Source organism: Manacus candei, unplaced genomic scaffold (genome assembly GCF_025592945.1).
Source record: "Manacus candei isolate 608988 ecotype Guabito, Panama unplaced genomic scaffold, ASM2559294v1 h1tg000051l, whole genome shotgun sequence".
Taxonomy (NCBI): domain Eukaryota; kingdom Metazoa; phylum Chordata; class Aves; order Passeriformes; family Pipridae; genus Manacus; species Manacus candei.
The window spans coordinates 165,475-179,375 of NW_026138099.1; the positions used below are offsets into that span (position 1 = coordinate 165,475).

The 13,901-nt window shown below is 38.8% G+C and overlaps 1 protein-coding gene across 4 annotated transcripts in view; it reads left to right on the forward strand.

The window, feature by feature from the left end:
* The first annotated feature begins 1,279 nt into the window (after nt 1–1,279).
* The window catches only part of TUT7 (terminal uridylyl transferase 7), a 34,053-nt gene continuing 21,431 nt past the window's right edge, over nt 1,280–13,901 (forward strand). The window contains exons 1-8 of one of the 4 annotated variants that reach the window (XM_051801331.1): nt 1,280–1,406; nt 3,289–3,815; nt 7,945–8,120; nt 8,643–8,759; nt 9,482–9,659; nt 10,160–10,248; nt 11,182–11,233; nt 13,001–13,070. In XM_051801331.1, the coding sequence (XP_051657291.1) occupies nt 3,320–3,815; nt 7,945–8,120; nt 8,643–8,759; nt 9,482–9,659; nt 10,160–10,248; nt 11,182–11,233; nt 13,001–13,070 (1,178 nt within the window). In that variant the 5' untranslated portion in view covers nt 1,280–1,406; nt 3,289–3,319. Of the gene's footprint in view, nt 1,407–1,955; nt 2,094–3,288; nt 3,816–6,994; nt 7,056–7,944; nt 8,121–8,642; nt 8,760–9,481; nt 9,660–10,159; nt 10,249–11,181; nt 11,234–13,000; nt 13,071–13,901 lie in introns of those variants that run through there. The other 3 variants (XM_051801334.1, XM_051801332.1, XM_051801335.1) reach the window with 3 other exon arrangements.

Consider the following 13,901-nt stretch of genomic DNA (forward strand, 5'->3'; position numbering starts at 1 on the left):
CATAAAGATGAATACAAAAGAGCAGCAGGAAGAGACTTTCCTAAACCAGGCAGTAATTAGGTAATGAAGAGGGCATGCAGAAACAGGACGAAATTGTAGGAGGAAGAGGCTGAGCAAATGCAAGCAATATTCACAAAATGCACAGGTCACTTAATCCAGTGAGAAGGGTAACTTAGTGCGACAGGCAGTAGAATTTTTTTTTCCTACAAGAAACCAGGCATGTGTCCATTTCCGCACCTGCCCCAGGTTTTCCTAGTTCCTGTAATTTGTATTTATGTTTCCATGGGTAGTTTGCTCTGAACATTAGGTGCTGCAATCAGGGGTCTTGTTTGCTGAGACACACATGCTGTTTGACTCGGTTGGTTTCAGTACCTGGTGGTGCAGCAGTGTTTTCAGTTCTCCCATGAAAGAGACAACAACATCACATTCAGAAATTATTAGGCAGTTCTTGATTATATTGTACTAGTTTTGTGACTGCTGTGCCAATCCATTTATTTTCCATTGCATTTCCTGGGAGATGACTGCAATGCACACAGTGCACCTCTTCAACACCCGGGAAGTGATCCTGCCTCTGTACTTGGCACTGGTGAGGCCACATCTCGAGTACTCTGCCCAGTTCTGGGCCATTCACTTCAAGAACATTGCTATGCTGGAGGGAGTCTAGAGAAGGGCAATGAAGCTAGTGAAGGGTCTGGAGCACAAGTCCTATGAGGAGCAGCTGAGATAGATGGGGTTGTTTAGTCTGGAGAAGAGGAGGCTCAGGGGCGACCTTATCCCTCTCTACAACTACCTGAAAGGAAGTGTAGCCAAGTGGGTATTGGTCTCTTCTCCCAAGCAACTAGCAGTAGAAAAAAAGGACATAGTCTTAAGCTGCAGGGAAGGTTTAGGTTGTACATCAAGAGAAATTTCTTCACAGAAAAGGTGATTGGGCATTGGAATGGGCTGCCCAGGGAGGTGGTGGAGTCACCGCCCCGGAAGCGTTTAAGGAAAGACTAGACATGGCACTTAGTGCCATGTTCTAGTTGACAAGTTGGTGTTCAGTCACAAGTTAGACTCGATCACCCCAGAGGTCTTCTCCAACCTAATTTACTCTGCGATTCTGTGACTGGAATTGGGTCCCGCAGAAAACGAAGTGGCGCGTTCACCCGGCTGTTGGTATGAGTTTCCCGCGCCCAGTCCCGGGGTAACCCTCGAACCCTCCCTCTTCATAAGTGCTTCCCGCCTCCTCCCTCTCCCTCCCTCCGCCCCTTCCCTCCCTCCCCGTCCCTGTCCCGCCCCGCTGGGCCGGAGGGCGGGCTCGCGCAGCCGGAACACTCGCGCAATCGGGCGCGCCGAGGGCCCGGCGCTGCTTCCGCCGCGGCACAATGGCGGGCGCCGGGTGGCGGCCGGGCCAGCGGTAGCGGGCGGTGAGTGCCCTTCTCTCAGCGGTCGGCAGCTGGGCGAGGCCTTTCCTGACGGCGGGCGGTGTCCCCCAGCGTTCTGTCCTCCTTGCCCGCCCGTGCGCCTCTCTCCCTCCCTCCCTGGCCGGCCCGTCTCTGCCGCGGCCCCTCCGCCCGGGAGCTCTGTCCGGCTGAGGTGGCGGGGCCGGGTTGTGTGTCGCCACAGCCCCTGCACCGGGGTCAGGGCGGGCGGGAGGGAGCTGGGGGCCTTCGTCAGCCGATGTGAAGACGGGGAGAAGGGAGTCGAGAGCTGCGGCGTGGGAGCAAGGGAGCCCTGGCCCACGTAGCGTGTTTCGTGCGCCGGTATCGTAACGCCTCCGCCTGCGTCCCGCTGGCAGCTTGACCGGCGCTGCCTGGTGCTTCTGGCCCCGCAGGAGCCTTGTCGGGCCCGTCTGTGATGCCGCTGACCCTCTAGGGCAGCCTCCCCTTCCCCCTGCTCGCGCCAGGCTCGCACCTTCAGTCGTGGCTGGGAGCCGGAGGCGAGCGCAAACTGACTTTTTGCTTCGTTCCAGTGCAGGGAAGTGTCGTCATCCATCCTGGCGGCAGAGTATGCGCGTTGCTTCTGGGGATGACTAAAACAAGCTGGTTTTAGGTTGCTCTGAAATTCGGATTTGACAGTGGTTTCTTTCCTAAATTAGGAAGCAAGTACACTTTGTGCGTTTGAAACTTTTCTTTCAGCACTTAGCCGTCCGTAGTAGCTTCATTTTCTTAGTTGTACATAACTGCCTAAGAATTGTGATCTTTAGGACAGGAATCCTGCTTGGTTTGTTGCTTGTACAGGAGCAAAAAAACTGCTTAAGAGGGGGATAGAACTGAAAGTCTTAGGCCTATAGAAAGCAGACACTGAGATGCCTAAGAGTTCCTTTGTGGCCTGCAGAACTAAAAAAAAAAGTAAGAAAATCAGGTACCCTACTTCAATATTAAAGGCAACAGAAGGGCATCTCCTGCTGCTTAAGTGCTTCTTAAAAATGCTCTACAGCTTTATCTGCATCCTTAAGCACCTGCACATATTTTGAAAGAGAAAACCTTTTTTATTTGGTTGTAAATCATACAATATTCGGTGTTGATAAGACCACTGCTACTCATGTGGTTTATGCAGTCTCTTCCAGTAGTTCCCCCTTTCACAGTCCACATGGGTTTATGCCAACATGGGAGTTACAGCTCCCTGGAAATGTTTCACAGTAAGAACAGGAATGTGGCTGGGGAAGGGGGTGGAGGTACACAAGCTAATCAGTAGCCCAGATGTTTTAGGCAATGCTAAAATGATATGAACATGAGTACTTAATACTGAATGCTGTGAGACCTCACATTGGTGGTCTGGGTAAAATGTGCAGAGTCCACAGGGAGTGCATTGTTTCTAAATAATTGTATCATATTTGCCGGTTGCAGCTCAACTTCTTCACCTCTGTCTCCTCTGATCATCACAGTTTTCATTCTTAACAGGGTGAACGGTTTCAAGGTGAACAGTTACGTAGAATGGCTTTGGAGCCATCCTTGTTGTCATCTCCTACATTATCGACATGCCACAAAATTCCTTCAGTCATTCTTTCAAAACTTTCCTGTACTGAGCTGAAACTCTGATGTACTATGTCTTTTAAAGGCATCTAGACCTTAATGCTGGAAAAGCCATAGGCTGCCTCTGCATTTTATGAACAACCTATAGGTCTTAGACATTTTAAGAGAAGAAACCTAGCTGAGTTTTGTACTGCCTTTTGTTTGTTTCTGCCAAGACTTGCTTGCCTTATTTCAGAGCCAGGGCTTTGATTGTTGAGATTTCTGTAACAAATAAGAGCCAGTGTTTATTACTTGATTGTTTTTAAAATGCAACTTTTAACTTTTTGATTTCTAGGTGAGAATCACTAAATTGAACAGCAATAACCATGGGAGATGCTGCAAAACCTTGCTTTGCCAAACAAAATAAGGAACAGGACATTTTGCATCAAGAAGAATTAAAAGGAAGTCCCTTACAGAAAGACTACCAAGCCATGGATGAATATGGAAATGGCCATAGCAATAAAATAGATACCAGCCTTCAAAAGAGAAAGGGAACACCAGGTCATTATGGAAGCAGTCTGAGGCGAGGGCCACATAGTGTTTTGAGTAGCCCAAACTCACTTAAAAACGCAACGTCCAATCAAGGGTCAAAGTTAAATGACACCCAAAGAGACCAAATGAAGAAGTGGACATCTGATGACCACCATTGTGCTTTCGACACCTGGAGAGAGTACCGATCTGTTTCCTGGGTTCCTGTGCATGGCAGGACAAGAAAGGGCTCTTTTCATGAGGTGGAAGGTGCCGGAAAAAGAAATGTAAGACCACAACTTCAGGAAGACTTAATGAGCGAAGATGTACCAGACGTGCAGAAAGGAACTTCTGGTAATCGATATGTTTGTTTGTTTTTACATAGCTATCCAGTGAAGTAGCTTCCTACGTGTGTTACTGAAAAGTAAAATTTCAAGTATTCACTGTTAAAGCAAAAAATTGTTTTGTCATATATTGCAAACTATTGACTGCACTGTACTGCAGCATTTTAAACAAATTGTTACAGCAGGTGGTACAGAACTTGTTTTATAAATTGTGTTGTCCTTGTAAACTGGTTTGTAAGTGGTAGGAGTGAGTAGGTTGCAGCGTCTGTGGTGTTCCTGTTTGCAGTTTTCCCTGTACAATTTAATTGAGTCGTCAGGGCTGGTAAGGGATGTTCCAATTAAGTCAATACAGTTGATACAGATTTTGGAGCTGCTTATGAGGTCTGTAACAGTGTGTCTTAATTAAGATTGAGAACAATGCCTTGTTAGTATTGTGAGGACTTAATACAGCAATAACACAAATCTAATTCTCCATACATATTGAACTTTACTGTGCACAGTTGGTACTAATAATGAGAGTACAAGCCCAAAGCATTGAAATGCAAGGAAGGACAGGCTAAGGGAGTACAAAGTGATCAGTACTCTTATATCTTCATTGAATGCAAGTAAAGCAGAAAGAGGAAGCTCTAAAGAAGAGGCTAAGATTAGATAAAATCAGAAAGACTAAGGCACAGATGAGGTGCTACTAACATAGAACACCTATTGACAAGAAATCTGTATTGTTTTAGTTAAGACTGGGAGCCAAAGACAGCACTGATCTGACCCCCCTGCTCAGAGGAAAAGCTATACTGGTTGATACCAGGAAGTCCAGGAATTAAATGTCCTTTCTTTTGATATTAACTGTCACTAAAAAGATAAACTGTGAGCAGGTACCCAGTGTCTCATTGTTAGAAGTAAACTGCACACAGTTCAACTTTGTATGAGGAGAGAGCAAAATCAGAATGCTTTCACAATTTTATTGTCAAATTTTCTGGATATAATGAACTTTTTTCTGTGAAACTTCAGGAACTCACTGAAATACATTTTTGGAACCACTGACAATCATACTTGAGAACTTACTCAGGGGAAGTGAGCTACTAATATAGGGAAAGGGCAAGTGTCTCTTTGAAGTGGAATTGAAAAAACTGGTATACAGCTTTAATCTTGAGAGTCTGTTTTGGAATGAATAAAGTAATCTATTTTAAGTATTTGAAAAGTAACAGAGATAAGTAGCAGTGAGTGTGGATTTGTTAAGAAAAAGGTATGTCAGGTCCCAATTTGTTTCTATAAAGTCCCTGTGGACATGGGAAAAGCAGTTGGTGGATATTGCTGGTACTATATTGTACTACTTTAGATATTCCTGTGTGACAGTTCTGTAAGTAAACTAGAGGAAAATTCTCTGAATTAAATTCGTGTAAGAGACTTGCAGAGCTAATTAGATAACTATACTCAGAAAATACTAAAGATTTTGTCAAAATTATAAGAAGTAGTGAGTGAACATCTAGTGAGTGAGGATTCTGTCCTACTCAATGTTTATTATACTGCTCTAATGATGAATGAAGACTCCACGCTTATTAACTGTGTGCTGTTAAAATTGAATATGCTGTGGAGCTGGTAGGAATGGAATGCAGAAAAGCAGGAAGGTCAATTAAAATAACTTTGCAGAATTGGAGAAATGACCTACATATAGGATGAAATACAAAGGACATAAATGCCATTGTTAAAGTAGGTGTATCAACTGTGCAAATAAAGGAGGAAAAGTTATTATAAAGCAGTACTTTTCCCAGAGAAGAATCTGAAATCACAGTGAATCGGAAGATGATAACGACTGAAGTGTCATGGTGTTGTGAGGCATGAAAAATACAGCCTCGAGTACCCCTTTTTCTAAAAGCTTTTTGTAAACTCAGTTGCAGTACTGTGTCCAGTTTTGGCACCCCAGTTGTATGAATAAAATGGAAACAGTTGAAAGAAGGGCAAGAAGATTGTGAAAACATACAGAAAACAGAAACTACTCAAAACTGTGAACAACGCCCAATCTTTCTGCGAAATGATAGGGTAGGGAGGCATGATTCCACTGTCTAGGAAAGTATAATCTGTCTTGTTTCTTTCCAATAGATGAGACACAAAACAGTGGGCCCAAAATTGAGCAAGAAAGATTCAGATGAGGAATAAAGGGAAAGTTTCCAATGGTAAAGCTAGGAAAAAGGTACCTGAAGGCCTTTAAGAACTGGTTACCTGAGCATTGCTCAGAATTGACAAGGTTCCTTTCATTGTGCTGTGAAACAGAGGCTTGGCATAGCTCACCTCTTGAGGTCCCTTCAGAAGCTCTACTTCTATGGCAACTAGCAAAGAATTATTAAAAATGTTTCTTTTACCATTTTCTTTTACTTGAAATATTTTGTGTAGTTGTCCTTTTCCATTACCTTCATGTCTTTTTACCGTAGCTCATAAGTAAGGAGTTTACAACATCTCTGAGGCACTAATTTTTTTACTGGAGCTTTATCTTTAACTTGCCTTGAGTACTTTATTTAATCATTGGCCTATAATTAGGTTGTCACTGTTGTAACTACCAAATATGAGAAGTATTTATTTACTTTTAATTTTTTTTAAAGTTAATTAGTGGTTACAGAAATAATTGATAAGTAGGTAGTTGTCACAGTCTTTCCTGTAAAGACATTAATTTAATACACCTTTTTTTCAGTTTCTATCTACACTGCTCAGTTAAAAATGTAGTCAAACAGCTGTGGAAGGTCTTAGAAATTTGAGCAGGAGAGTCAGTGCAAAAATCGAAGGGCTGTGTAAAGTTCAGAAGCTCAGACTTCTGTTCTGCTCCTTGGAGGTTCCTTTGGAGTACTGCCCCTGCAACCTATTAAGCCTTAGTTCTGTTTATTCCTGCTTAAACTTGTGCTGCTGCTGAAAGAAGTTATATTACCATTCTTGTCCTGGTCCTGTTTGCACTGCTAGCACATGCATGCTGTTTAGTGAACTGAATCAAATAACTGAAAATACACAACCATGTTGTTTCTCTTTTGCCAGTTATTAAAAACAAAAATTGTGGTCACAGAAAAGAAACTTTTTAAATGTATTTGGTAGAGCAGCTGGGTTTTATCTGGGAGTTTTATTGTGTTTTTTTTTTTAATTATTACAAATTAAAACTTCATGTTATAATAAAGGTTTGGGAGTCTAAGGAAGTTACATAAACTTTCTTAGGAGAATGGAACTGTAGAAATTCCATACATCTGGATATCCTGTATAGCTGTACAAGTGAAAGGTAAGATCCGAAGTCAGTGTGAAAGTCTGATCTATGTGTATTCATTCCTGAGATGATTTTTACAGGTATGCTTTGGACCAATAGCAATTTCTGCTTCAAAATGATGACAAAAGCTGCTTAAAAGTAGATGTGGTATTTACATTAATTTGTTCAAGAACTTTTGCTGTAAACATAGCAAGCTTCCTAAGCATTATTAGTATGTTTTGCAGCTTTATTAAGCAATGTGTGCAAATACTTAGCAAGTCTATTCTTTATTGATTTCAGTAGCCAACAGGTCTTCTTACTGTTTTCAGTTGTCTGTTTAATAATGTGAAGGCAATATTAATGCATATACTGATTTAATTGAAAGGCAAATGACATTATCACCAGTAATAACCATTTGTTAATAAGTTGTTATATGTCATGTAAACCATAGTGCTGTTAGCCTTTACAAATTATTCAGTCTGTGATACTTGTAGTGGCCAATGGGTCTAACCTATTCTTCTACCAAAGCCTGACCAGGCATCCTGAAATCTTTGGATATATTCTGCCTTATCATTATAATGACATACAGGTACATTCCAGCTAGACAGTGAAATCTATTGCACTGAGTTTTGATTTTTTGCCAATTTTAACAGAGGTATCTGAATAAGGTCATTGTTTTCAATGGGACAAATCAGTAGGGTTTTTTGTAGTTCATAACAAAGGTACTGTAGATTTTGAAACTAATATACACTCTTATTAGTATCAGACTTGCACAGAAGAGATTATGAAACCATACGGGGTAGATGAATTGTGCCTTCTTTGATTTGCACATAAATAGAATGGTAATTAAGGAAAAATAAATTTAAAAATGCTGTGTGGTACTCTGCAGTTATTTGATATATTTGCTCTCATAACTCTTTATAAGAAATGAAGAAGCTTAGAAAACCAAGAAGATCAAGAAGAACTAGAAAAGATGAGTGTGATCAAGATGAATTGGATGGTCCAGTCATAGATGAATCTGGGCTGTCAGCAAAAGAACTTCTCGGGCTGCAGCAAGCTGAAGAACGATTGAAGCGAGACTGCATTTATAGGCTGAAGAAGGTACCACTGTCTTTACTTGTATAGATCTCTCCTATTTTTTTTATTCTGTAAATACAATACAGAGAGTATGCTTTGAACAATTTCTCTGATTGTAGCTAAAAAGTTTAGTTACAGAATTTTAGTAAAATAAAAATGGTTTCTGTTAATGAATTGTCAAGCGAAGTCAGGTTATCCTTTTGGATTTTTTACTGCAATAAGTCTTTGACAACAATTTACTGAATGCTCCTTTAATTCATGAATTAACACCAGATGTTAATTAAAATGCTGGAGCAGTTGTTTGTTTAGTTAATATATTCTTTCATGGGCATTGGGTATTTTCTACTGTAAAAGATAGGGTGATTGACACAGTAGCATCATTATTCTGGCATTCTATTTGATATGCAAACTTTTTGACTGTAAATATGGAGTTAGGGAAGTTAGGGTAGTTCTGGATTTCAGAGTTAGTCATTCATCTTAGAAAGGGTATTGAATGAAGGTAATATCTTTGTATATTTTAGGATTTTTTTGTTATCTTTATTTTAGCAACCTCGAAGCTACCCATCAGCAAAATATACCTGCAAATTGTGTGATGTTTTGATTGAATCAGTGGCTTTTGCTCATAAGCATATTAAAGAGAAAAGACACAAGAAAAGCCTGAAGGTGAGTTAAGGACAAGAAAAAGTATAAAATGCATATTTATGATACCTTCCTTACCCCGCTAATGACAATGAAACTGCACTGCTTTTAAAATCATTCCTTGTTCATTTTTTGCTATGTTTCAGTCTTTTTAAAAACTATTACTTGGTGATACTGGTGAAAAGACTAAACTTTGGGACCTGCACTTTGGAATGAGCAGTAGCAATAAGGAAATGTACTTGGTATGGCAGAATTAGAAATTATAACGTATATGTCAGAGTGAATATTTCAGTTCAGAAATACTATAAAAATTAAGAACTCATTGATTAAGAACTTGTTTATATTCAAAGGAAATTGGGTTTGTTTTGAACATAGGCATCAAAATAATTTCCAGCACAGTGTCAATTTTACTGTTTTTTTTAATGAAATATCTTCTGTTCCTTTTACTTTCTCCACGTGAAGTGGACAAAAATATGTCCTGTGCAGGTTTTCTGTTTCTCCTACCTTTTCACACCTCATAGGTGAGGAAAGAATTAGTGATTTTTTTTAACATACCAAATACATGTATATGTACCTCTGCACATTACTGAAGGCTTCTGGAGTATCAGATTCTTTATTGCTTTTGATTGCCTACCTTATCTGGAAAACCTCTGATGGTGTTACTTGGGATGAGATGTTGGTGTTCATTCTAGTACATTAAGCAACTCAAGGAAACCATTAAAACATCAGTCTTATTATCTCGAAAGGAAAAACAAGAAGAACAGCTGCTGACCGCTCTGCCTCCTCCAACGCCTTCCCAGATACAAGCTATTGGTGTTGCTATTGAAAATGTAGTGCAGGAGTTTGGCTTAAATAATGAAGATCTAGAAGAAAGGCTCAACATTAAAACAGTGATGGAAAACTTACTGCGTCAAAAATTGCCAGGTATTATTTGCAATTCGTTCTAAGTGTTAGATATGCCAACTTAAAGACAAAACAATGACAACAAAAACTGAACAAACAAAAAAGAAATCAACTAAAAGAACACAAACCCCAGACAGCTTGTAAAGTGAAAACTGAATTAAAAATCTTGGCTAGCTAAACTGTGAAACAGTGTATTTAGTTACTAGTCTGTTGAATGACATGATGTAGCAATACAACCATGTTTCAGAATTAAATTACAATGGTGCTCATGACCCAAACAGACCTGCAGTAAAAAGTGAAGATGAAAAGGACATGGGGATCATTTGACCTTCATGGTAAGCCTTTACTAGCAGCAGCATGGAAGGCAGGATTTACTAACAATTCTGGGTTTTTGGAAGACCTTCTTTTCCTGGGGTTATCAAAACCAGTTGTAGGTTTAAGATCTATTGACAATGCTGTGAAGTAGCTACAGACTTAGAATTAGGCATAGAGTAAATGCAGTATAATTCTTTTTGTTGCAGAGTGTTCATTAAGATTGTATGGCTCCTCCTATAGCAGATTTGGTTTCAAAACTTCAGACATAAACATAGATACCCAGTTTCCTGCCCATGTAAGTAAGGCTATTTTATTAAGTATGTCTAAGTAGTTTTGAATGTTTGTATCTTATTTAGATTATAGTTTAAATATATCTTACAGTGTGGTAGCAACATTTTTTCTGAAAACCCAGTGAGTAAATAAAGCAGGTCTGGTCTTGGGATAACATTCCTTTCTTCATATAAGAATAGTGATCAGGCAATATAATACAACTTTGTGTTTTGTTGAAACTTCCTTCTGAAAAACTGAAAACATTTAAACATCTGTGCTCTAGCAGTCCCGTGAGACAGATCATTATTTATTTTCTCTTACATATGGATTAAATGGCACTTCTGTGATCTGGTTTCTGTACTGATCTTGTTACTGTACTGACATATTCACATATATGCATGTTTTGACTAGGTTGTATTTGAGCCATGAAACCATATTACGTGTTTTATAGGTAGACTAATTTAAAGTCTTAATTTGTCATGCTACTTGTTTCTATACATCTTTGTGCTTGAACACTGAAAAGGAATTAAGGACTTGACTCCATACTTAAACTTACTCCTGCTGTAGTTGATTTGACAGTGCTATTGTTAAAATTTAGCATTTCCTTTAGGAAACAAAGAATGATCCAAGTTCTTAAAGTGCATATGATTTTAAAAAGCTGTGATTGCAGTCTGTGACCTGATGTAGATCCGCTATGTGAGAATGCAGTCGAATTTAAGCATTGAAATAGTAGTTCTCATAGTGTTTTTTTCCCAAAACCGGGTCTTTGATAGAGGTAAAAATAACTTTACTTACAGTTGCTCAGAATTTTTTTTCCTTCAAAATGAGAAGAGTTCCTGTTCCTTTTGATACAACTTAATAATAGCCAAATACATCTAGAGGCAGTGTTTTAAATTTGAATTGTAGAAAATCACCTTTTTGACAGCTATGAAAACAGCTTTATTCCTTTTATTGACAGATGACTCAACCAGATGTTCTCTTACTGGTGCAAGAAAGTCTCCAGAGCAGTGGTAAGAAAAAAGTTGCTGCCTTCTCAATTCCACTAAATTATTACTGCTTAGTATTGTTGAGTTTCACCTCTGTTGAACAGATAATGCCACATGCTATCCCTTTTTTAGAAAGATCTGAGACTGAGAAATACTGTAGGACAGAATACATTGGCAGAACTGCTTTTGATTTGCTATTCAGTGTTATGAGGGTTGAACTTCCACTAGTTGTGCTGATGTGAGAAATTCCTAGTAGGAAGCTTTCTTCTACATTGTAAGTGAAGATGTCATTACACATGAGGTAGACTCTACTGCCTTTCTTTCCCCAGACTGCTCTATTAGCCATGCATAGTACAGAAAGTAACCTAAGCTCTTTAGCATGTAACAGAAACTTGGTAAGGTACTTTCAGATGTGGTCTCTTTTCCTGTAATTGTGCACATGCCTCTTAGTGCAGTGAGGGCCATGTGCAAATGACTGCATACACACACATGGGGTTTTTTTCGGGTAATGAGTACAACCCTATGCATTAATACAGGGAAATGAAGTTTACAATCTTTTAAAAAGAGTGCACTTACTCAAACCAACTCAAGCATATGCAGGCAAAAAAAAATGAAAATATGCAGAAAAAAGTTCTGTACTTTTTAAATACAAATTGCAAAAAGCTTCACTGCTTTCTTGCCTTGCTTTGTGCCCGCAGTTGGGAAGTCAGACCATATGGTTCCAAACATGTATATTAAACGTGCATGTATTTACTGATCTAGATTTTTCTCAGTGCCACCCCCACCGTTATTGTATGTACATTTTATTGTCTGGTCAAGTGACCATTATGATATTGGAGAATTTTTCAGCCACATTAGAGAGATCTTGTAAGAATTTAAGATCTCTAATGTGTTTCAAATGCAAGTAATATTTGCATTAACATGTTGTGCAAAGCCTTTTCTATGAGTGAGAATATACAGGGATAAAGTATTAGGTGTTTGAGGTACCCCAGTGGCAAAAGCAAGATACTTTTTAAAGAAATTAGGTGTCCAGTTGGCTAGGTAACATCAAGAAAACCTTGTCATTTCAGAATTTTTGAGTTGAGTTTCTAGAATTGTTTCATAGTTTTCTCTCCTCCTGGCCCAGTGAAACAGTGAGGCATCAAAAAATGAGTCCAGTTTGAAGCAATAAACACTACTCAGAGAAAAGACTGCAGCAGGATTTGTACTTTGTTAGTGTTTAGATTAAAATGAAACTGAATTGTATTTGGAAAACTGTATAAAGAATAGGAGGAAAAAAGATTTTAAAAGCATAGCAAAAAGACATTACATCATGTAGGCAAGCTAGTTCTGTACTTATATAGAGCACTGTCAGATAACCAGGGAAAACAAACTTTGATTCTTTCTATATATAGTACTGACTTAACACTCTGGATTTTTATTTTTCATGCTAGCATTGTTCCACAGGTGTCATTTGTATGTTTGCCTAAATTATTGAAACCAGCTCTAACCTAAATATACCTCCTTAATTACAGCTATTGTGTCTGTGTATATATGAATTTTGAAAAGTTCCATTTTTCTTCAGTATTTTCTTAACAGTGCTTATTGTATAGACCATACTCTTCCCATCACATGTGAAAGTTAATCCAGTTGTTCTTGTAAATCATCAGATATACTTTTTTGTTTTTCTCAAAATTAGTCATTGTATTAGGAGCTGAAATTCTAGCTGGACTCCTCTAGTTCCATCCAGTTCAACATATTTTTTTGTCAACACTGTGCTTAACATGGCTTCTTTTTCTTTCTCCTATCTAGAATCTTTTACAGAAGTTGATGCAGATTTCCATGCTAGAGTACCAGTGGTGGTGTGCAGAGAAAAGCAAAGGTCTCAGTTGTCACTTTGTGTGTTCTAATAGTATATAGCAATGTAAATTATGTGTACCAACATCTGATAAATGACGTTTCTGTACTAAATTATTACAGTTCCATGGATCTTGAAACACAAACTAACACTCATGGGCAAGTCATTCCTAGCCTAGAATAAGAGGGTAAGGGTTGTTCTGTCGTCAGCTGTGTATTTCCCAATCCCTTCAACCATTATGGCTTCCAGCATGTACCCTTACCCTTCCATTTGGGATAATTGCTTAAGCAGAAACTTTCCTTTCTTATAGGTAGCTTACGTACCATATTAAATTATAGATTTCTGTAAGGACAAGATCAGTTCGCTTAGCTTTGCTAGTATTTTGAGAACAAGTGAAAGTTATTTTATTTTGCCCATTTAATGGATATCAGTTAAGATTCATGAAACAATCTGTAAACAGCTACTGATAAAAATATTACCTGTTATTTGCTGCTACCTTTATTTTTTCATGTTTGAAAATATTTCATGTGCTCTGTAAACAGCACAGAAACTGTTTTCTGGTGGTTGTGGTATGGGAAGATATTTTTGTTTCATGAAGGAAATTAATACTGTAACTTTTTCAGTTCAGTAAATTAATATCGTTAGAAAAAAATACTTAAATTTGAATTGTATTTTAAAACACTTTTACAGGAAATTATAATGCATATATCTTCAACCTAACCATAAATCAAATTAGTATTGCATGCTGCTTTTCATGCAGAGACACAGTCTTTGAGAGATTTTCAAGTCTTTCCTTACAGCCTTCTGCTACACTGTTCTGTGAGATATTATCTGGCCTATGGGTGTTGTTACAAA